The sequence below is a fragment of the Hibiscus syriacus genome, unplaced genomic scaffold, assembly GCF_006381635.1.
Source record: "Hibiscus syriacus cultivar Baekdansim isolate YM2019G1 unplaced genomic scaffold, ASM638163v2 tig00112517_pilon, whole genome shotgun sequence".
NCBI classification, from domain to species: domain Eukaryota; kingdom Viridiplantae; phylum Streptophyta; class Magnoliopsida; order Malvales; family Malvaceae; genus Hibiscus; species Hibiscus syriacus.
The window spans coordinates 785,807-810,052 of NW_024063353.1; the positions used below are offsets into that span (position 1 = coordinate 785,807).

The 24,246-nt window shown below is 36.5% G+C and overlaps 2 protein-coding genes and 1 pseudogene across 2 annotated transcripts; 2 read left to right on the forward strand and 1 right to left on the reverse strand.

Annotated features, from left to right (window-relative positions):
* Nucleotides 1-7,410: 7,410 nt before the first annotated feature.
* On the forward strand, nt 7,411-8,639 carry LOC120181201 (annotated as a pseudogene).
* Nucleotides 8,640-8,920: 281 nt separating this feature from the next.
* LOC120181200 (protein decapping 5-like) lies at nt 8,921-12,919 on the reverse strand. Its single transcript, XM_039186379.1, has 8 exons — nt 12,652-12,919; nt 12,276-12,376; nt 12,078-12,158; nt 11,054-12,004; nt 10,026-10,103; nt 9,554-9,748; nt 9,352-9,462; nt 8,921-9,265 (listed from the first exon to the last, which is right to left on the reverse strand). Exons 1-8 carry the CDS (start codon nt 12,800-12,802, stop codon nt 9,137-9,139), a joined length of 1,797 nt encoding a protein of 598 aa, XP_039042310.1. The 5' UTR covers nt 12,803-12,919; the 3' UTR covers nt 8,921-9,136.
* A 1,251-nt stretch (nt 12,920-14,170) lies between these two features.
* Nucleotides 14,171-23,600, forward strand: LOC120181204 (protein CROWDED NUCLEI 2-like). The gene is given in 11 exon segments (XM_039186380.1): nt 14,171-14,636; nt 15,667-15,876; nt 17,849-18,102; nt 18,224-18,402; nt 18,405-18,431; nt 18,434-18,492; nt 18,575-18,658; nt 19,413-19,458; nt 19,461-21,503; nt 22,819-23,030; nt 23,115-23,600. Coding segments are annotated over 11 exon segments (3,720 nt in total). The 5' UTR covers nt 14,171-14,315; the 3' UTR covers nt 23,400-23,600.
* The last annotated feature ends 646 nt before the right edge of the window (nt 23,601-24,246 follow it).

The following is a 24,246-nucleotide window of genomic DNA, read 5'->3' on the forward strand; positions in this document are numbered from 1 at the left end:
ATGTTCTACGCGTAAATGAGCCATGTGTTTATATGTATAAGATATATGTGATGTATATACTTATGGTGATATGTCATGTGTTGCTTGAATTATAATGATGTTGATAAAGATAATAATATACATGGGCAATGAAATTGGAAGACAAACGAAAAGTGAAAGTAATACAAGAAGATATGTTGCGTGTGTGTATGACATGATTATATATATTGTTATCATGCAATAGATACATGCATATTGAAATGTCATGATTCAATGGTATGAATGCACGTTCATGAATTTATTGTTATATGTTTAATTATTGCCTCACTAAGTCAACGACTTAGCGTGTGATTGTTTCACACGTAGGTTTCGAGAAGAATAAAGAGTAATGTGGAGCAAGACAGGTCAGTTCTCCTTACCAAATGTCAGATCAGAAAATGTATGTACTGTTTACAGAGTGTAGTTGGCATGTAGTCTAAAGATATAAATGGTATGAACTCTGATATCTGTTGTAAACGTTTTGAAATAATTTAAATGTTATCAAAGTTTTTAAATTACTCACTATTTTATACGAATAAATGTTTGAAAAGTCAATGTGATACTTTGGACTCGTATCCGGGTTGGATACGGGTTGGGGGTGTTACATTTAATGGTATCAGAGCTAAGGTTTAGCCGATTCTCGGCATAAACCGAAGTCCAAAGTGTCATAAAAGGTGTACATGCCAACATAGATTGAAAAATTTCTGATCTGATTGTGTAAGGAGTATGTTGTCTTGCTAATAGAATAAGAATAGTTTAATACAGTAGAAATCCGATCGTGATAATTTCGAAGTAAGTGAAAGGTGATATTCCTGATTGTGATAGCTATTCACTTGCCCTGGCCAGGCAAGATGAAGAGCGGACACCTCAGGAAATGCCTAGTAAGATCAAAAGTTGATTTCAGAAAGCTGAAATCGTATCTGAATAATGATAGAAAGTTTTCATCGTTTGGAATCGGAAAAACGATATAGAGTTATTATGTGGATAAGATAGAATATGGTGAACATGTGTCACCATAAGAATGTTAAAAGATCTAAGGACGTGATGAGTACGTATAGAAGATAAGTAAGTGCATCAGTGACAAGTATATAAGATGTATAAAGTCAGAGCTTATGAGTTTGAAACGAAGTGATAGTATTGCGCATAAACAAGAGTATGTTTATGATAAGGTTTGCAGTTAAGATGAAAAGAGTTAGTATGGGCTAACTAGAGTATGTGATAAAAATGTACTGGAATTATAAGATTATAAGATATTGTCAGGATATGATAACCAGATCTGCAATGGATCTGGATACAGTTGCATATTTGGATCATAATAATGTGGTATAGTAAAGGAAAGGAAGTAAGAATTTGTATATTTAAGTAAAGCTGAGGATTGATAAGAAGAGTTTGAGAATGTGTATATCGATGATCAGATTATAGGACACCGGAAGTCAGAATGTTGAGTTTAAGCAAAAGAAATTTCAGGATGTGTGAGAATAGAGGTGAAATTGATAAGTTGAGTAAGCGAATTTTAAGATAATTTCGATTTGAAAGGATTTATGTGTTTGGTTGATTAGGGTTTGTACCCTAGATTGAACATATGTTATTGACTAGCTGTCAGAGTAAAGGTGATAGAGTTATAAGATTGAAGGAAAAGATAAAGTTGAGTTAATTGATTATGATGTGAATTTGAATATGGTTGTATATTCTGAGCAGATAGCTATGATGTAGAAACTGAGATAAGTATTTGCATGGAACCTTCAGGAAGAAAAATACAAGTATAAGAATGATAAAGAATGAAGTTATGTATAGAAAATGGGTTATTAGAGTAATGAGGATGCAATGAAAATTGGTACATAAAGATGAGTATAAGTGATAAGACAAGAGTATGTGAATATGAAAGGAAATATATGATTTATGTATAAGGAAGAAGGAATAAATAAATGAAAGGGATTGATTTAAAGGATCAGATACGATAAATATGGAAGTACAGAGGACAATTTTGATATAGAAATAAGACAAGTGTGCAAGGTGATGTGAAAATATTGTTTGACTCCTTAAAGTATATGTTTAATCACATTGAAGAAGATTTAAAGTTGTGTTTTGGTCAAATGATGACGAAATACAAGTTTGGTATGGTTATAAGGTAATTAAAGATTGATAAAGAATTTGATTGATTAAGGATTTGGAGTGATAAGAACTGATGCTATTGGTTATATGATAAGTAACATGATAAGGATGTATAAAGGAAAAAGGTAGTTGAAGAACTAAGAGAAAGAAAGATTAAGTAAAGGAAACAACATGAGAACATTAACAGACATGTTCTTATCAATGTGTGCAGTGGAAATTCGAGGACGAATTTTCTTTAAAGGAGGGGAGATTTGTAACATCCCAAATCAGGGTCAGTGACTAAATTGCAAATTTTGTAAACTAGGTGCTCGATTTCGAAATAAGTTAAAAGTTCATGGATTTAATTGAAGAAAGTTGATGTTGGATTTAATGATTAAGTTTGGAAATATTAAGGGTACTATGGTAATTTTTCAGGGAATATTTTTATTTCCCTTTATAAAGGGTAATAAGCACGTAGGAAGATGAGTCCAGAGCATTCTTCAGTCTTCTTCTTCCTCCTCTCAACCGTGAAGCATGGTATAAGGTAAGTGGGTCTTTAGTTGGTTAATTCTTTCGTTTTAAAGCTTGTTTTGATTCTTGGGATATTAAGAAAGATTAAGGAAAGCTTTAGGTGGTTTAAACCTCAAAGATTAACAAGTTATGAGAAATTAAGAAAAATTAGTTTTTAAGTGAATTTTTGATATGGAAGGAGATAATAGATTGTGAAGTTGAATTTGACTTGTCAAGGGTTAAATTAAGAGATATGAAGTGATAGAATGGGTTTTAGAACATGTTGGAAATTTAGTGTGATTCTTGAATGCCATGTAAATGATAGAATTTTGAGTTTAAAGAAGTGATTATGGAGTAGAAATGAGTTTAAGTATGTGTATGAAAGTTAGGAATATTAAAGGGAATGAAGTATGATGTGTTGAGCTGAAAATGAAGTGATTTTCGAGCTCAAAATATGATTTCTGGGCAAGGGGAATCGGTACCCATTCAAGGGGAACCGATACCCCTTCAAACGAACAAGAATTTCCAGTATGTCATGGGGGAACCGATACCCCCATAGGGGGGAACCGATTCCCCCTAAAGGAAATTGGGAATATGGGTTTAATAAGTTCGTTTAAGTTGCTAGTATTAAATTACAAGGTGTAGGTATCTAATAATTGCCTTAAAATGTATAATTATGTAGATTCAGAGCTTAAACGAGTTCCAGAACCATTGACAAGTAAGATCGATCAAGGAGAAAGATAAGAAATTGGAATTGACTAGTGAGGCCAGGTGAGTGCATACAATTTAATTTATAATGTTTAACGGAAATAAGACTTGCGACAAGTCTATCTCCTCTAGTAGAAGGCCTGAATGTATGATCATAGGCATATGTATATGTTTGATTTGGGGATATGTGATATATTATAGTATGTATTAAATGATTTGTGTGAATGCATGCAGCGTGATAAGTTATAAGAATTAATATGATTACATGAGAATGTGAAATAGGTTATAGGATAAGTGACCATACATGTTACATAGTAAATGTGATCAATTATAAGAATCAATATAATAGATTTATATGACTACAGGAGAAGGGTGATGAGTTAAATAAGGTTAGACTATAAAGTAATATGAGGATAATATATTAGTGAAGGGAATTGAGTATAAATGATGATGTCAAACTATAAGATAAGTGTTATAGAGAAGAAGTATACTTAAAGAGAATTATGGTATAGGAGTTATGTAAAATTTAACTAAATAAATAGATTAAACTGGTATAAATGGAAAATGAGATCAGTTAGGTAGCATTTACCTATGAGATAACCTAAGAGTATATGAATATTAGCATAAATGACATAAGGAAAACTTATGTGTTATATGAATTAAGCATTGAAACGAACAAAAGATATATTCAGGTGAAGTTATTCGGTGATATGAGTATATGACATTATTATACGGTTTAGATGAAATACTATACATGAATAAATGTGATTGTGTGAGAAACGATAGAAAATATATGAGAATATGTATATGTTATATGAATGCAAGAACATGAGATATGTGACATGTGAATTATATGGAAATGTTCTACGCGTAAATGAGCCATGTGTTTATATGTATAAGATATATGTGATGTATATACTTATGGTGATATGTCATGTGTTGCTTGAATTATAATGATGTTGATAAAGATAATAATATACATGGGCAATGAAATTGGAAGACAAACGAAAAGTGAAAGTAATACAAGAAGATATGTTGCGTGTGTGTATGACATGATTATATATATTGTTATCATGCAATAGATACATGCATATTGAAATGTCATGATTCAATGGTATGAATGCACGTTCATGAATTTATTGTTATATGTTTAATTATTGCCTCACTAAGTCAACGACTTAGCGTGTGATTGTTTCACACGTAGGTTTCGAGAAGAATAAAGAGTAATGTGGAGCAAGACAGGTCAGTTCTCCTTACCAAATGTCAGATCAGAAAATGTATGTACTGTTTACAGAGTGTAGTTGGCATGTAGTCTAAAGATATAAATGGTATGAACTCTGATATCTGTTGTAAACGTTTTGAAATAATTTAAATGTTATCAAAGTTTTTAAATTACTTACTATTTTATACGAATAAATGTTTGAAAAGTCAATGTGATACTTCGGACTCGTATCCGGGTCGGATACGGGTTGGGGGTGTTACAGTTGCTACAACACCGACCGTCCATGTCGAGCTCTATGGTGAGTCACCACATAGCTCGGTGACTCACCAACTCCTTTCCTTTAACCGGTCCGATGAGCGTCTTGATGATGGCTATAAAGCCATTGACCACCTGCGAAAGAAAGAGGACAGCCAGCAAACGGGAGACAACAACACCAACAGCAAGCAATCCAACCACCATCAAACACCAAAATAACGAGATAAAAATCGAAAGAAACCTTACCGAGGAAAGCCACACCACCACCGGAGTAACCACGCGCCTCCACGCTCCACAACAAACCTTCGAAAACCGAAGGTATTTTTATAGATTTGCTCCGATTGGGAGCTTTTTAAGGTAAACAAATATCGGAATCGTCATTAGGACGATCCGATCTACGTTGTGGTATAAAGTTTTATTTTCCGGCCATCGGAGGCGGTGGCCGGCGGTGAGGTTGGCGGTGGCTATCGACGCCGGAATTCCCTCCGGTGAGGGAATTAAGAGAGAAGGAAGAGAGAGCTTCTTCTTCTCTCGTTTTTGAGAGAAGAAGAAGAAGAGAACAATGAGGCTGCTGGCCCTTCGGGCCAGCTATGAAGGGGTATATATACCCCTTCCCGAACGACGTCGTTTTGGGAAGGGGTATATGCGTAATTTACATGTATGGCTAAACCCCTTCCGTAGCCATCCGAGTTTTGTAATTATTCATTTTAGTCACTAAAACTAACTTCTGAATGTTCTAATTCAGTATTCGAATTTTATTTTATTATGTTTTAGTCCTTACCAGTATTAAATAATATATTTAGGATAAATATCACATTTAGTCCCTAATAATTTTAATATTTCTATTTTAATCACCTATTAAATAATTAATGGCTAATTATACTACTAGTATTTATATTTTATGATAATTCTAACCATGTCTCTTAAATATTTATATTTTATAATTTGATCATTAAATTTTATATAATCTTAGTTTTAACCATAAGTTTTATTATTTTTACATTTTAGGTTCATATATTTATGAATATGATCCAATAGTTTTAATATTATTACTTTTGTTTTCTTTCATTTTAATTATTATTATTTTATTTTATTATTACTTTTGATATATATCTTCATGATTATTTTTATTATTAAGTTATATAAATATATATATAATATTTATTTATTTATTCTATTTTCTTATTTATAAATTTAATTTTATAAATTACTTTTAAGAAAAATAATCATATTTTGATATTTATTTATTTTTAATATCAAAGAAAAGAGTTGTCTTAAGGTACCTAGAAGCCCTTTTCTGATATTTCTAAATAAGTAAATATCTTATTTATGTATATTAATATTTTCTTAAAATTATTTGAAATAGTAGAATTATGAATTAAATATATCTTTGAATTTTTAAATTTCTAATAATAGAGACAATTTATAATTAAAAAGTACCAATTTTGGACGTTGTAGGGGTGCTAATCCTTCCCTAAACGTAACCGACTACGAATCCCTTTTTATTATTAAAAAGAACGAATTTTTGGTTATAAACGCAGATCAGTTCATCTTTTAACTAATGTTTTCTTAAAACTCTTTTAAAAGATAATTTTTAGGTATTTGACCTACCTAACCCAAAAGGCCGATGGCGACTCCCAAATTATTTTAAAAAACCATTTATTCACATCACTTTTCCCGCCAAATAAAAAATTTCGTGCCCGGACGAAAATCGGTTACGACACTTATTATATAGATTTTTAAATGATATATGGACGAACCTATCGTTAATATGATAAACTTGTATATAGTTCAGGTACTGCCTTATTATACATTTATATCTGTAGAAAATATTTTCAATATTTTTATATGATTACGAAGATATACAACTGATTAAAAGATTAAAGTAGCATGAGCCGATAGCGTGGCATAGCTACTGCACCATGGGTGAACCCTTTGATCTGGTCATACAGGTAATAAAATAAGAGTTGGTGTTAAACTCAATATCGGAGACACTGCCGGCAGTAAAGTATGTTTAGGGTGGACACGTGACTGTTTTAAAATCTGAACTTTTTTTTATATCAGTTATTTATTTTATTATTGGTGTTCACCTTAAAACTTTATTTGTGTTCATTTCGTAGGAAAAATATCAAATAATTAATATATGTGTATCCACTCTCAAAAAAATATTTCTGGATCCGTCACTGATTGAACGTCGCAAAGAACAATAAATTTTGTGTAATATTCTACATCTCTGTTTACTTTATTTTCACCCTGGAATCTTGAGAATCTCAACTCTAAGCACCCTTTTAACGGACTTTTGTGCTTGACAATTTGTCCGTTCCTTCCTACTCTTGTGCAATTGTGGGGGCCGGGACGGTAACTACTAAACAAATCACATATATTCAACTGCATTTTGTTGTTTATCTAAATGGGATTTACACATGGAGCGCACTGATTCAAACCCAAAGCCGTCGATGATGGCTAGAACAAACAAGGCATAATCTGTCTCATTCCTTTGAACCTTGCCTAGGAGATGCCAATGGCGTGAACACATATATTCCATTTGCTAGTATTTAAATTCCATTTCAGTGACACCAACAGCGTCATAACAACACAAATAGGAATCAAGCACCAGCAGGCAAAGGAAGATATGGAATTCTCTTGCAAGGATTTCGAGGTAGGGAAATGCCAAGGCCAGAAGCTAGTGGACGGTGAAACCATGCCGTTGGTTCTGCAACCCGCTGAGGCCGACAAGGCTGATATGCACTCGCTTCTCTTGGCTTTAAAGACAAACCAGGATTGGTTTGAGAAATTGATCATCAAAAAACAGTGCTGTCCTCCTCCGAGGTTTCGACGTCAATAATGCACAGGACTTCAATGATATCGTCGAGGCCTTTGGTTGGGATGACATTCGTTATGTTGGACCGGCACCTCGGACGCATGTATATGGACGTGTCTGGACAGCTAACGAAGGACCTCTCTCTGAGTTCATATATTACCACCATGAAATGGTTCTTGTATGTCTGCTCACTAGTCAGCCGTGAAAACTGGTGTTTAATTCTCTAACTATATCTTACAATGCCATTGTTTACCAGATAAAGGAATCTCCAAAGACATTACTACTATACTGTGAGGTGCCGCCACCGGAAGGTGGAGAGACACCCTTTGTTCCTAGCTTTCGGGTGACGGAGCGGATGCTAGAGGAATTCCCGGAAGCTGTGGAGGAAATGGATGCCAAGGGGTTACAATACTCATTCACAGCCCTCAGCAAGAATGATACATCCTCAATGAGGGGTAGAGGCTGGGAGGATACTTTCGGGACATCTGACCGTGCAGAGGCCGAGAGAAGGTTCAACTTTGATTGAACATTTAAGCTGTATATTTAATATTAAACTAAAATTGAAGCACACACGTATATGCTTATGATCCTTGTGAGATAGACTGAAGCCTAATCAAATGCAAAAATTTGATACAGAGCAAAAGCGCTGGGAATGGACTTGGAGTGGCTACCTAATGGAGCGGTGAAGGCGATGTTGGGACCTCGAGCTCTAACAAGGGTGTTTGATGGAAGAAAGGGGAGGAGGATGTGGTTTAACACGGTGGTCGGTATGCATGGAAAAGAGTTGAGCTCGGCCACCATGGCAGATGGAACGGAGATACCGGAGAAAGTAGTGAAGAGATGTGGAGAGATCATAGAGGAAGAAAGCATTCAATTCAAGTGGGAGAAGGGAGATTTGCTCTTCTTTGACAACATGGCTTTGCTCCATGGACGTCGGCCTTCTCTGCCCCCAAGAAGAGTACTCGTTGCCACTTGCAAGTAGGCTGACACTCTTTGCCTAATATAGGGCGTTTCTCTGAACCATGGAATGTTCAAAAACCATACAATAGCTTTACTATTTTGAATAAGAAATCATTGTACCAAGAAATTGGAATGTATACAGTATAAAAGAAATAATAAAACAAACTCTTGTGAACGTTTTCATTATAGTATGAAATAGCTTTTACTTCTGCTACTTATGGTAAGTACAAAAATCATCATCATCTTATACATAAAAGTTGAAAAATAGTAGAAATTCAACTTGAAATTGAGCAATATAGTTAATAGATTCATCCATGACCAACGAGAAATTTCAATAGAACATAGTAAAAATACTGCCTGCTTTTATTTCTGGAAATATTATAAGAGAACAAATCCTGAGCATAGCCCTAGATCAGTCTGATGTTTGCCATGCGAGATGGGTTCTACTGTGCATTGTAACATTCCAAATAAAAGAAAGCAATCTGACATGACATCCCAAACAGCCTTAAAGATTTTGAACACCAAGGACAACTATGGAGGATAGACATGGCTCATCCACGGCCACTCCCCGCATATCCACCGTATCCTCTTCCATAAGAACCGCCACGAAAACGACCACCAGGTCCGCGGCCGCCTCGTCCACCACGACCACCTCGGTATCTTGAAAATTCACCAAAAGTCTACACCACCAAAACCGCAACATAAAAAATGGTTCACATATTACAGAGAGCTAATGGGAAGGGGGAAAAAAGAAATGCATCAGTACCTCTGTGTCTAATTTCATTTGTTCGTAGAATCTCGGCTTTCCGTTTTGTGAGTCATTTGCACGTGTATTAGAGGAGAGAGTATCAAAAAATTCATCCTTATAGTAGACAGGCTGTACAGTGACACCAAACTGATAGAGTGAGTAGGGAATCTTTATGCAAATCAAATTAATACAAGAGTTTGATACAAGGTAGAAGTACAACCTTGACTTGAATCTTAGATATCTCAGTGTCATCTTCATCTTGATAGCCATCTTCGTCACTAGCATCCCCTTCTTTATCCTTAGAATGAGATTTGCTACTGTTACCAAGATAACCCCATACTTCATCTTTCTTAAATTTCTCATTCATTGCTTCGAAATCAAAGTCTTCAGTAAATTTTGTCACCGGGCGCGAACTCTACCAAATAGATCATAACCATCAATAATATAGTCAGCCATGATGAATGATTATAACCATCATTCAAAATTTTCTTTAAGAAACTTAATAGGCCAAAAAAAATCATCCCTACAAATTAACCCATCTAGTGTGTTCTATACAATAAATTACCTACTCAAATAAAAAAGGTTTAATATCTAATCACATAGCTTCAACAAGGCGACAATAATATTCAGCTTGCTTCATCTTTTAAAATTTATAAAAATTCAAATTTAGATTATATGTAAATAAAGTTTACCCCAGCTCCTCTTCCCCTTCCTCTTCCTCTTTCATGTCCTCTATAACCATGGCGAGATTGAAAGGAAGCTCCATTTGGCTAGGGAAAAATATTGAAAGACACTTGTCAGACCCTTAACAACATTCAGTTAAGCAAATTATCGTGAATGAAAGTCATATATGAACTTAATGCAAATCAAATTCTATACTACAATATTCTTCATTTCAATATGCAGTTGTAGCTAACCAACATGTTAAACAAAACAGCACAGCAAACACAAAAACATGTCACGCCTGTCATGTTGTTTTCTCTTTTGAGGAGCTGGCACTACTTGGGCGAAAAAGAAGAGAAGAAACCTGCAAAATATTGTCCTTGTGCAATAAAAATGCCCACCATGTATGTACTAACTGTCAAGGCATAATCTAAAAAAAATCATTACAAGGGAGACACATACTTCCACAAGAGAAACCACAAGGGTAACCCATCAAATCAGAGCCAGATAATCATACCCTCTAAGAATCCCTGCTTGGTTCAACTTCTCATATCAGTTCTAATTTCCTATTTTTGCAATTCATAATCATGTAAAAACCTTCTCCAATAGCCTATGGTCAACAACCAAGAAGAGAACTATTGAAAACATGTACCAGTAATACATGAAAAAGAATTTTGAAATTTCAAATAAAGCTCCAAATTCAGCAAAACATAAGTCAAGGCACCAGAACCGTTGTTTGTACTGGAAATAATGGTGAATGTAGCACCCATATTATTCTTATCATTTCACTGCAACTAATGTTGCAAAGGCAGATACAGAATGTTAATGTCCATTAAACTTATTAGACATCCTTGGCACCCAGTGTGCCATGCATTTTGGGTACTAGAACCTTGCATCACGAAAGGCACAAAGGGTAAAAAAATGCTGGTCGAAGCAAACATGCTAATTTCTAAAATATAACTAACTTAAGAATTTGTTACATGACATAAGCTAATGTGTCCAAAAAATCAATGTATACGCAAAATCAAGCTTTGTAAAAATAGAAACTTTGAAGTACCTTTCGGGCAATATGGGAAGAAACAGGTAATGGCAATATTGGAGGCTGAGCTTCTGAGACAACAGGTGCTGATGGTTCAGGAGATAATGATGAGGACATTTGAACCACTTCCACATCTTTATGCGTAGTTGCCGCAGGCTGAGATGAAGGAACAACAGTAGATCCTGACCGCAAGAACTGACCAGGGGTTACCAATGAAGGTACAGATGTTTCTACACGACTAGAATTTGAAGCCCCAATAACAGAGGATGCAGCTTGAGAGGCACTTTGATACGGCAAAGTAGGGATTTCACTTTGTTTGTTGGCAATTGATGGTACGATGGAATTTAATTCTGGACCAGAACTCGTCAAAGGAGAATGTGCTGGCAAGCTAGCACCAAGTGTAGCTGGAGGAAGTGCAGGACTTAAAGCTTTGTTTGGCAATGAAGCAGGCAAGGGTTCTGATGCCAGTGGAGCAGAGGGTGCAAGAGGCAGAGCAGAAGGAAAAGTAGAGGATGATAAAGAAGAAGCTAAAGGAAGGGAACTTGTCCTAGAAGGAGGTAAAGGAGTAGGAATATCAGGCAAGCTTGAACTATGTAAGTTAGCAGGGCCAGCAGGCAAAGGAGCGTGAAAATTAGGATATTGTAATGGTTGCTGCAAGGAAGGAGGCACTAACAGTCCTGGAGACGGCCGAAGCAAAGATTGCTGATGCAAATGCGGAAGCCCATTTGGGGGGGCATAGTATCCTTGCCAATACATTGGCATAGCAAGCCCACCACCATTAATAGCGGGAGGTGGAGGCGATACCCCCCATGATCCCATGTTTCCTCCAGGTTGATATAGAGGTAATGCCGCCTGAAAATTTGACCCCGCTAATCCCATTTGAGTAGTGTGTGGAGTAAGATCGGTCAAAGGTCCAGTAGCAGCAGATGGCATGCTAGCAATTGTGGAAACTGGGGATGCAAAGTGAGACTGCAGGGATATGAAAAGCTTCAGGATTTGATACGTCAAACTTCGAATTAATATTTAATTTTTAGTCCTTAACCTGGATAATTGCGGGATCATTGATTATGGGTGGTGCAGGACCTGCAGGTTGTGCAGGTGGTGAAGATTTAACCTGTAAATCCTACATAAGCAAGCAGAAACGACATTTCATTAGTTACAGTAAATATAAAAACATCTAGATGAACTTAATTACCGTCTGAGTGAAGAATCAAATCTTTAAGCATAAAAAAACTAATACCTTAATGTCACTTCCACGGAACAATATGTACTCGTAAACTTTATCACTTGGGGGCACTTGGGGGCCATCCTTTTTCCTTCCTTCAGTTCCAAACGATCGAACTGCCCACACAGACATAAAAAGCATAAGCACATACTATGAATTCAAAGTAACAATCCAGAAAAGCGCATAATAAACAAATTCGACCAATAAGTAGTCTAATCTAGTATATACGAATTATGCCCAATCATTAAATTGAATTCAACGGTAAAACATACAAATCCCATCCCAGGAAAAGCCAAGTGCTTGAGCCGAAGTCATATTTTACATGCAATCAGAGCGCAAAACCATAAATAATAGAGCAAGCGATGGTTATAAGAAGAGAAGAGGAAAGTACCGTTTCTTAGTCCGATACTGGACTCGTCGGGGTTGATGTTGTAGAGAACGCCCTCGTATCTGATCTCACTCTTTGAAGTCAAGCTTATTAAGCTCCCTACGTAAGAATCAGCCGTTGAAGACGATTTCGAACTTGAATTCTCCACCGCCATTACCCGATCTCTTCTATTCTTCGGAAAGAGAGGGATCAGGGATTTCTTAGGTTTTTAAGATTGTCAAGTGGGCGACCCCTTCTCTCTGTTAGACAGTTTGTGATGATAAATCTCATCTTTACTTCGTATTTTATAATAAGAATATCTCCATGATTTTTTAAATACGTCAGGATATGCTTTTTGCGTATCATTATTGTTATTAAATTTTAGGATAAAATAAGTAAATAATCATCCGTTATAACATGTTATTTAATTAAAAATAATTTAAAACTTAATGATTGTTAAAAAAATTACATATTTTGAACATTTTTAAAAATTAATATAATTTATAAATTTATCTCCTCCTAAAATCTTAAGAAACAAAAAGCATATTACTAATAAAAATACATAAAAAAAATCTAAAACATATGATATGAAGGGCGACTTGTCTTAATCACCCCCATTGGTCCACCCTGCAACCTCCTTGATCTTGGTTTCAAATGGTAGGATTATACATGAGGATTACATAGGTGTGATTGGCGAAAAGAAAGGGCTGCAACGTGATGGAGACATTCAGGTTGAAAGCAAAGGCGGGGCTAGCACATGGACAACATGTACGACGAAACAGAGCCCCGGAATAATAAGATCTCAAAAAATTAGATTTATTACTATTGTTACAATAAAAAAGTAAACAAAATATTATGGATCAGTGATAAAATTAAGATTTAATGGCCTCTTTTTAAGAATTTACACATAACCTCTAACGTCCTAACCCCGACCCTGATTGAAAACTATTACGGCATGTAACATTGTTAATCGATAGCAACTTCCCGTTGACGGTGATGGAAACATATGATATAAAGGGGAGACGTTTGTTAATTGTTCTTGTAACGTTGTTGTATATAAGTTAGCAAATTAGGCTCTTAGGAGTGGCGGATGTTTGTTTTATGATTCCGTTTGTCTTGATATCATTTCTAGAAATGTTCAAAATGATATAATTATTTATTGATTAATGGTATTCGAACACTCTTTTTCTCTTTATTAGTATTAAGATGAATTTTTAATGAAACGCATGATTTAAAAATATATATAAATTTCCATGTTTTGGGTTCGAGTTTGATTTCATTAGGTCTTAACTGCGTCTTCACTTTATTGAAGACAACATGCAGTGTCAGGATGTTGATGAAGTGTTTATCGATTTTGTAACAGTGGTGGCTAAATTGATAACAACTGAAAAAGTGGATGACTTCCGGTTGATTTTTTTGTGTGTGACTAAATTGATAACATATTAAACGTTGGATGACTGTTCTTATAGTTTACTCAGAAAATAATTCAGTGAATGTGTATAGTACCTTGGTCGGGCAGACCAGGCAAGAGAATCCGATAATAATGATCTTTTACGAAGAAAACCATAAAGCCAAGCAATCAGATCGAAATCTGGCCACTCTTCAAAGTATAATTTCACGTTTCTAGGGTTTTCAACAGTGTAGTTTCCTTCAATTTCTTTGTTTGTACCCCTCTGGTTCTTGGTGATATGATCAAGTCGCGAAGGAAGGCGTGGCCTTCATCAAGTCTAACTCCGCCCGCTGAGCCGCAATCGGCGGGGGTTCCGAACGCTAGCAGTGGTGGCAATCGTGGTAAGGGAAAAGCTGTTGCTTTTGCCCACGATGTTAATAAACTGCCACCGCCTCCTGTTGCTTCTCTTAGCGGCAAGGCCCCCCTGAACGTCGGGGTGGAAGACGAGGACATGGAGGACTGGCGGCGGTTCAAGGAAGCTGGGTTGTTGGATGAAGCCACTTTGGAAAGGCGGGACCATGAGGCCCTTGTCGAAAGGCTCTCCAATCTCGAAGGAGAGGTAAGTTGTTCTTAATTTATATAACATTTGCTCTTAGTTCAATTGTCTTTGTTGGAATCATCCGCTGCATAAGCAAGTTTATTGAGTGTCAATATTTTCCTCTAGAAATTTAAATTTAAATTTAGAGTTTAACTTTTATTCAAAAAAAAACTGAAGTTTTGGGGCAAAAAACAATCCATATGTGTGGTATGTACATATTTGAGCTTAACTGCTACTTAAAAGAAAATTCTGTCATATTTTTTGCTGCTATTTTGCTGTTTAGCTTTTTTAAGTTCAGTACAGCACTGACTTTGTACTGAGTTTATTTGTTTTGGCCTTCATTGTCTGCTCGTATTTAGTCGTCTGCACTTGGATATCCTTTTCTGCTACGTTCTAGTTGATGCTGTATATGTGAGGTAGAAGGACTTTTAGGACATTTGATCACAACTTAACTGGTCTTCTATTAGGTGCTAACCAGTTTATGTGCGTGTTGAATATTTTTGTTTCTTCTTTCACCCTACATATAAAAAATATGTAGTGTTTTTGGTAAGCCTTGGTGCAACATTTTGGTTGCTTCATTGGGAACTGGGGTTTGTATGTTTGTGTCGGGGAATCAATTCATCTATAAACTAAGGTTCAGGGGCATACATATTGAACATTCCCATACTTCACATTGTAGGAGTTTAATGCCCATCAATAGGCTGCCCTCCTTAGTGATTTGAATTGATTATTCAAGTGACAAGGCATCATTGCAGTGCTGGTGAAACATTAATCTTTCTGTTGAACTTTGTTTGGCTGCCCTCTTTTGTAATTCAATTGTTTAACAAAGATGATTGCACTCCATTGTAAACTGATGAGACATCAATCCTTTCTGTTCTTTACTTTATTAAGTTATGTGATACTATTAAATGTCATCATCTCAATTGGTTATGCAGTTGACTTCGTATGGTTGAGCTTTATTCTTTATTTGTTGTGGGATTATGTTGAGTTCCTGCACATATAAAGTTTGCTAAATAGTTTATCATTGCTTGATGCATATATTTCTTTGTAGCTTTTGAATTATCAGTACAATATGGGACTGCTCCTCATTGAGAAAAAAGAATGGACATCGAAGTGTGAAAAATTAAAGCAAGAACTTGCTGAAATTGAGGAGATCCTCAGACGTGAGCAGGCGGCAAACATGATTGCATTATCTGAAGTTGAAAAACGGGAGGAAAACTTGACAAAAGCCTTAGCTGCTGAAAAGCAGTGTGTGGTAGATGTATGCTCTTTCTTCCATTTCATAGTTATAGAACCTTTTTTTTATAAAATATAGGCCTCATTAAAACCCCCCCTTCATATCCTACATGTTATATAAGTTACATGAAGGACATAGGAAGGAGGAAAAGAGCGCCTCTGAATTATATTAATCTGGAACATAACATACAACCAATCCATAACCATAGTCTGCTTAAAACATAAGACTTAACAACCTAAACACAAACTGCAGCACTAAAACCATACTCCTTAAAAAAACTGAATAGACACCACAGCCTAAAAACAATAACTCATAACCACAAATCATCCTATACCAGCTTTTGCTAACTCATCTGCTTCCCAGTTAGCAGCTCTCACAATATGTCTTAAAATGATGCCCTTTCCTTCCACATAATTAGCTACGCCTCTTACCAAAGACTGAAACAACGGGGTATATAAGTTTGGATTTTAATCCACTTTAGGGCCGTGGTCGAGTCTGACTCCAAACTAATCCTCTGAGTTGGAAAAGATCCCAACTCCTCGATGAGACTGAAACCTCTTTTGATCGCCAACAACTCTGCAAGAATAGGAGGACCTCCTCCAATTTTTTCAGAGAATGTTCCTAGTTTCAAACCTCTGTCATCCCTAATCAGACCTCCAATTCTTGTCCTATCCCTTAACCATTACCCCATCAATATTAAGTTTAAATGAAACCTTCTGGTGGAGGTATCCACCTAGAAGTAGGATCACACCTATGATTCTGTCTTCCAATCGAGTCTACCAATTTTAAATCCCCAACTAGAGAGTCGAAAGGAATATTAATATCCTTGAATCTAGCCCCAAAACAAGAAGCAGTTCTAAATCTAGAAAGAAAGAACAACAGTGCAGAATCCACTTTCCCTTTCTGGAAAATAATTTCGTTCCTACATTTCCAAACCGACCACAACACCGCCCTTGGAATGAATTTCCAAATAGTAGATCTCAGAATTAACTCATCCTACAAAATTAAGAAGTCAATCACCTTCTTAGGAACCACAAAAGAAACATTCCAGCCCCTCAAAAATCTAGACCACTGAACCCAAACCACCTCACAATGCAAAAACAAATGTGAGATCGACTTCTCCCCCTTCCCACTCATCGGGCATAAAAGGTCCTCAATCCCAGCCACTCCTCTCTTCGACAGCTCCTCCTTCACTGCTACTCTTTGATGTGCAACTTGCCAAATTCTACTCGTGGAGGAGCAACCCCTGCCCAAACATGCCTCTCTCAATTACCCTCCTCTCCCTCATTACCCTCCTAATCATAAAACTTTGTGATACACGATTTAGCTGAAAAACAGCCCTCACCATTACCTAACCATGTCCAACAATCTTCCTCTAATAATGAGAGAGTGGTACTATTCAACAATGTAATAAGCTGCAACCATTGGTCAACCTCCCAGTCCACCAAATTCCTTCTCACTTGTATATCCCACACCCATCCTGAGTTGCTGTGCATCCTGAAATCTGCCACCTTACCCCTTTTGTTATTCGATAATGCAAATAGTCTCGGAAACCTTTCCTTGAGAGGAACAATGCCCAGCCATGTATCATTCCAAAACTCCACTAATTCTCCATTTCCAGCTCTCAAACACATGTTTTTTCTAAGGCAATCCCCAAATTCATCCATAGAAAAGAAATTTTGAACAACTCCTCTCCAAATCCAAGAAGCTCTAACTGTCCAATTATTCCCAATCATCATAGCATTTGTATTCAAATTGTTCACACTGCAGACCACTTTTTTCCACCAAGAGTTCTTTTCTGAAGCAAATTTCCAAACCCATTTCCCCAAAAGAGCCCTATTCAAGAGCAGCAAGTTCGGAATCCCTAAACCTCCCAATTTCGAATATAATGTTTCTGTTTAGATGCATCCTTAGTGCTCATTTTTTGTTCACCTGTCTAATCCTCTGTCTTTTTAACTTATTGAAATTGGTATTGTGGTCATATCTCTTGTTGCAGCTTGAAAAAGCATTGCGTGATATACAAGAAGAACATGTCCAGGTTAAACTTAGTTCTGATACAAAGTTGGCTAATGCAAATGCATTGATTTCTGGAATTGAAGGAAAATCCTTAGAGGTGGAAAAAAAACTGCGTGCTGCTGATAGTAGGCTTGCAGAGGCCAATAGAAAAAGTTCAGAATTGGAAATGAAATTGCAGGAGATAGAGGCTAGAGAAAGTGTTCTCCAAAGAGAGCATCTCTCCTTAGTTGCAGAGTATTCCTCTTAATCAACTTTTAATTATGTGTTCAGATGGTTTTTTTTACTTGAACTTTCTTGTATTATGCTCACTTCTCATGATAAATTTCTCTCATTATGCATTTGGAACTGCTTCTAGACGAGAAGCTCATCAGGCAACTTTTTACAAACAGAGGGAAGACTTGAATGAGTGGGAGAAGATACTAAAGAAAGGAGAAGAGAAGTTGACTGAACTTCGGAGAATGCTTAACCGGAGGGAGGAAAAGGCAAATGAGAGTGAAAGCCTTTTCAAGCAGAAAGAGAAGAGCCTTGAAGAGCTGCAAATAATATTGATTTATCCACATTGAAGTTAAGGAGATGGAAGATGATATAGGCAAACGTTTCGCAGACTTGGTTTCAAAAGAAAAGGTGTTTTTGTGCCTAATTTAGTGATTATTTTATTCTGAGTTTGTTCTTGAATTCTGATTATAGCATTTGTTAAATATTGTAGGAATCTGAGTCCATGAGAAGTACCCTAGAGGCAAAAGAGAAGGATCTAGTTGCATTGGAAGAAATGCTTACTGCTAGAGAAAGGGTGAGATAAAAAATTTGTTATTTTATCTTGGCTTGTAAATAATGTAAAAATGCCATATTTACTTGTTAATCTTTTTTATTGGCTTCAATATCTGTGGTATTTATCCATTTCTTTTGGCAATCTGTATTGTGTTCTGCACTTTCCATGCATAAGAAACACACCAAGCGATAAGTCTTTGCTGGTTGTGAGACTATTTTTTAAGGTAAGCATCCTTTGAGAGGATCAGCATGCTATTAATTGGATCATGAGGAATTTGGTGGCACATTAACTTGATTTTGGTGTCCTATTTGCAATCATTAGACCTTAAGATGTGAAAGTAATGATGCTACAACTTTCTTCACCTAAGGTTTAAAAGTTTCCATAGTGATTGTAGGTAACCTTTTTTCCTTTATAAATACGAAGAACTGCAATTAGGTGCTATAAATTTGATAAATGGTTGTGTATGTATATATATATATTATAAGAATAGGGCCTCATTAAAAAACCCCTTCACAACCATCAAGCTTCGAAGAACTCGACAGCCATTGGAAGGAGGAAAAGAGTGCCCAAAATTTTATTACCGTTGCAAGTAGCAATGATCCTATTTTTTAGGCAAACAACGGTGTCTGAAAAATAGCTAAGTATTCTCTAAACCACAGATGCTTACGTCTCTCTTTTTCTTGTATTTGGCTACATTGTTGATTGTATTAGTCTTTTATTGTATGTTTTTCATGAGATTATGCCTCAAGTTCTTTAACTCCTTGGATCGTTATAGGTGGAGATTCAGAAACTTATCGATGAGCAAAGGGTTATTCTAGATGCTAAATGCAGGAGTTTGAATTGGAACTGGAAGAAAAGAGGAAGTCTGTTGATGAGGAACTAGAAAGCAAGATACATGAAGTAAAGCAGCAGGAAGCTGAAGTTAATCACAAGGAAGAAAAGTTGAGGAAGCAAGAACAGGCACTGGATAAGAAGTTGGAGAGAATGAAGGACAAAGAAAAGGACCTTGAGGTGAGGTTGAAAACAGTCAAGGATAAAGAGAAATTTTTGAAAACTGAGGAGGAAAGTTTGGAGTTGGAAAAGCAACAGCTGTACACTGCTAGAGAGAACTTACAGGCTCTCAAAGATGAGATTGATAAGATAAGTTCTGAAACTAGTCAACAAGAGTTGCGAATTCGAGAAGAGTCTGAAAAGCTTAAAATTACTGAACAGGAGAGAGCTGAACATAACCGATTGCAGTCTGAATTGAAGCTGCAGATAGTCAACTGCAGATGTCAAGAGGAGTTACTTTTGAAGGAACATGAAGACCTCAAACAGCAAAAGGAAAATTTTGAGAAAGAGTGGGATGTTTTGGATGAAAAAAGAGCTGAGATCCTTATGCTGCAAAAGCAGATTGACAAAGAAAAGGAAAAGTTTGGAAAGTTGCAACATTCAGAGGAAGAAAGATTGAAGAAAGAAGAATCCACTATGCAAAACTATATTACTAGGGAGATGGAATCAGTCAGGTTGCAGAAAGAATCCTTTGAAGCCACAACGAAGCATGAAAAATCAATTTTACTTGAAGAAGCTCAGAATGAGCGAATTAAAATGCTTCAAGATTTTGAGCTGCAGAAAATGAATCTTGAAACTGATATGCAGAATAGATTTGATCGAATGCGGAAAGATCTGCAAGAAAGGAATGACACATTTGAGGAGGTGAAGGAGAGAGAACTTGCTAGTTTGAGATGCTCAAAAGAAGATGCTGAGAGGAAAGTGGAAGAACTTAAGTCTGCGAAGCGTGCTGTGGAAAGGGAAAAAAATGAAGTTGCAGTTAACAGGGATAAGCTGAAAGAGCAGCAGCTAGAAATGCAGAAGGATATTGATGAACTTGGTATCCTTAGCAGCAGACTCAAAGAGCAGCGGCAACAGTTTATCCGTGAAAGACATAGCTTCCTTGAATTTGTTGAGAAGTACAAGTCATGCAAGAACTGTGGAGAAGTAACCAGGGACTTCGTACTCTCTAACTTCCAAATTCCTGATTTGCAGGATACGGAAATCCCTCTTCCTCGATTAGCTGATGAAACCTTAAGCCGTCAGCAAGGTTATATAGGTGGTTCTGGTGTTTCAAATATCAAGAGATCTCCTGAAGCTGATGCTGCATATCCAGAATCTGCCAGGCGCATATCCTGGCTTCGCAAATGCACTAAGTTTTTTAACATTTCACCGACTAAGGGAAATGAAAGTAAAGATGACGGTCCTAGTATGCTTACTGCTACAGAAGCAGGAGCTGGTATTCAAGAAGAGGCAGGAGAGCCGGATTTAGGGATTCCAGGTGACTCCATCCATAACCAATTGCTCCAATCTAATACGGTGAGAGAGGTGGGTGATGAATCTGTCCCATCTGCTGATCAGAGCTTTAGTGAGAGTAAGGTGCAAGAAATTCCTGAAGATTCTCAGCAGTCAGAGCAGAAGAGTGATCACCGCAGTCACCGCAAACCTAGAAGAAAACATAAATCTGAACTGGGTCGAACACGCTCTGTGAAGGCTGTAGTTGAAGAAGCAAAACTATTCCTTGGCAAAAACCTTGAAGGACCTGAGCCTAGTAAGAGGGTGCAGCCACATGAAACCAGCCATGTCAGTGAAGAAAGTGCTGGTGTTTCTGGCCATACTGCCAAGGGGACAAGAGCACGCAGTAATGCAAGAAAGCGGCAACTCCCACAAAATTCGAAAGTTAGTGAGTTGGATGCTGCAGACAGTGAAGGACACTCTGGGAGTGTCACAGCTGGTGGGAGAAGGAAGAGGCAACAAACAGTTGCTCCGGGCCTCTCAACCCCAGGAGAAAACCGATACAATCTCAGGCGATCCAGGGGGTAAGTTCCATTTTATTGTATATGTAATATTCTCAATGACTTCTGGGAATATGTTAATGTCATACAATGTTGCTTTTAATGTTGTGGGATGCTTTGACTAGATTCTGATAAATTTCCCTTTTAATTAATTGAAAGGGGAGAAATGCTGATTTGTTGTTTTATAGAATTCTCTTTTAAAAGAATTTTATTCCGAGTTTTTTAAGTGCCAAGTCTGCCTTTGCATGTTAAACTTGCTTGTGCCGAGCCTTTAATTGGGCTGGCTGTTAATATTGAAATAAAAATGGTTTATCAGACCTTTTGAGACTCTTCTGCAGATCAGATGGTTCGGCTACCACTCTCCTTTCTTGGACCAGAAAATATATGTTTGGAATGAAAAGTGTCTCGAGACGAGCATTAGCTGTGAAATTGATTTGCTGGGCTCATTTCTTTCGTTTTTGAGGAGAAAACAGTGAAATTTAAATATAGTATATGATATATAATAGTATACTATAATTTATTACATGTTATAAATATATATCTACGAATAAATTGAGTTGATTCTCGAATCAGCACTTCCCGATCCTCAAAGAACTATATATCAGTACATTGTTTAGGATTCAAATAAAATGATTGAAGTTTTGGGATTCAGTTGTACTATTTAGCTGCATATGATAGTGTTAGACTTGGAATTAATGGATTAAAAGTGGTAAAAAGAACAAAAAACCTTTTGGTCGCATTTTTTTAACATTATTATTGCTTAAAATTTTCAAAAAGGAATATTTCTGGAACTTGATAATTACTGTTCAAATGTCAATTTATGCTCAAGTTTGGAGGTTGTTTACTCATTTCATACTTGTCTGTGTTGAATTATGGTGCAAGCACGATTATATTGTTCAGATTTGAATACAATGGTACATGCTAAGATAAAATATGAAACAAAAAACAAAAGCCCTCCACAACATAGATGGTTACTGAAATTTTGAAGTCTGATTTTTGTTTCATTACATTTGAATGTTATGATCTGTGTTTTCAGGTGTTGGTGAATGTTTACTGTACTGGAATGCCTAATTGCATATAAGGGAACCATTTATGCATATTGAATTATGTTCCATAGAAAGGATCTTTTGTGGAGGATATCGTTGCCCATTATTCTATTTAATTGTGTAAAATAGTTTCCTTTGTGGAGGAAACCATTTTTCTATTTAACCGGGTTTTCTATGTTTGGATCATATTTTTGTGTTCTTACTTGATTGTATTGGTCAATTGGATATGACTTAAGCTTCACAAGTGGTGAAAACTCTTGATTCTTCTAAAAAAACTTTTATAAATATTTTACAGTACAGCCAGCCACAGTAGCACAAGCCTCATCTGATGTCTCGAAGACTAGGAAGGAGCCTGATGATGGTGGGTTGGATGGAGAAGGGGATACTGGGAACAGAAGAAATAGGAAGGAGCCTGATGATGGTGCATTGGAAGGAGAAGTGGATACTGGGAATAGAAGATCTAATTTAGTGCAGGTCATGGCATTGAAACATGTGGAGATTTTGGAAAGCAAGGCAGTTAAGGTAAATCCTGAACCATTTGTGTTGGGATGATATGATTTCCATCTTCGGTCTTCTTTTTACTCTACCTAAAACCTTATTATGCAGATCAAAACAAGTGTGGATGTCGATAACAACACAGTGGCAAAGTCAGTTGAGAATGTGGATTTGATTGAGGAAGTAAATGTTACAGCTGAAAATGGTGATGAAGATGAGAGTGGGGACAAAATCAACGAGGATGATGAAGAGTATGAGGATGATTATGAGATGGAACATCCAGGTGATGTCTCAATTGGAAGGAAAATCTGGACATTTTCACCTCATGAAGGCTCGTATTTTGTCTTTGTTTTTCTTCTTTCGAGACTGGAGATGGATTATTCAATTGTATGCTAGCCTTTGACACAATAAGGTAGCCAGAATGTGCTTCAGCTTCTGAGCTTTGCATTGTATCTTTGTGTATGGCTTATTAGGTATGTTTCCTGTCTGGATTCCCCCAAAGGAAAGTGATGTGCAAGTTGCAACAACAATTAATTTCTAGTTCATTTTGTACACTAGATTCTTTGTTTGAAAGTGAGTTAAACCTCATATTTATCATTATCCCCCATGTGCAAAATTACTGCAGAGCTGAATTTTGCCTTGTACCCTGGTCCTGGAAATTATATTGGATTGCAATGCAGGTCGCAGGACTATGGAATGCATGTTTGTGTGATTGGCTAGGTTTAGTTGGATGCATGAGTGCCTAGAAACTGATTAATTTCATCGAGTCAGATAGATTGTATTGCCCTAGTACTGTTAGCAAGGAGTGCAGGTCAAGTCAAAGTTTGATTATGACATGCCATTCGATATTTTATTTTACGAATATGTCTCTCTTGCTCTCCAGTCGAGTCGTTTTCATGCAAAGAAATTCAATGAACCAGTTTGAGGATTTACATATTCTATAATAAATTGGGAAGCAGGGTCGATTTCCAGCTTGGTTTAGTATCCTGAAATTTCTTTTTGATCAAGAAAGTTGGTATAATAATAAAACTAAGATGTAGCTATAACAGATATTTGGTTTATATTCGCCGTGAATCACAAGTTTAACCAGCGAGTCAAATGCTGTTTTGTCCTTGCAATTTCATCACATCTCCCTCTCTCATTCTGAACGTCTGAGTCTCAGCAGCAACTGAAAAAGTACTGTTTGGAAAAATCCCCACCCAAAAGAAAAAACATAAAAATGCAAAGCAGATATAAAAATTCA

What these genes read in the sequence shown, in the direction of transcription:
- LOC120181200 (XM_039186379.1), bottom strand. Translation starts at nt 12,802, where the DNA reads ATGGCGGTGGAGAATTCAAGTTCGAAATCGTCTTCAACGGCTGATTCT. An exon ending in ATGATCCCGCAATTATCCAG is followed by an intron (nt 12,005 to 12,077) that starts GTTAAGGACTAA and finishes ATATCCCTGCAG; the next exon opens with TCTCACTTTGCATCCCCAGT. An exon ending in CTTCCCATATTGCCCGAAAG is followed by an intron (nt 10,104 to 11,053) that starts GTACTTCAAAGT and finishes ATTTTTCCCTAG; the next exon opens with CCAAATGGAGCTTCCTTTCA.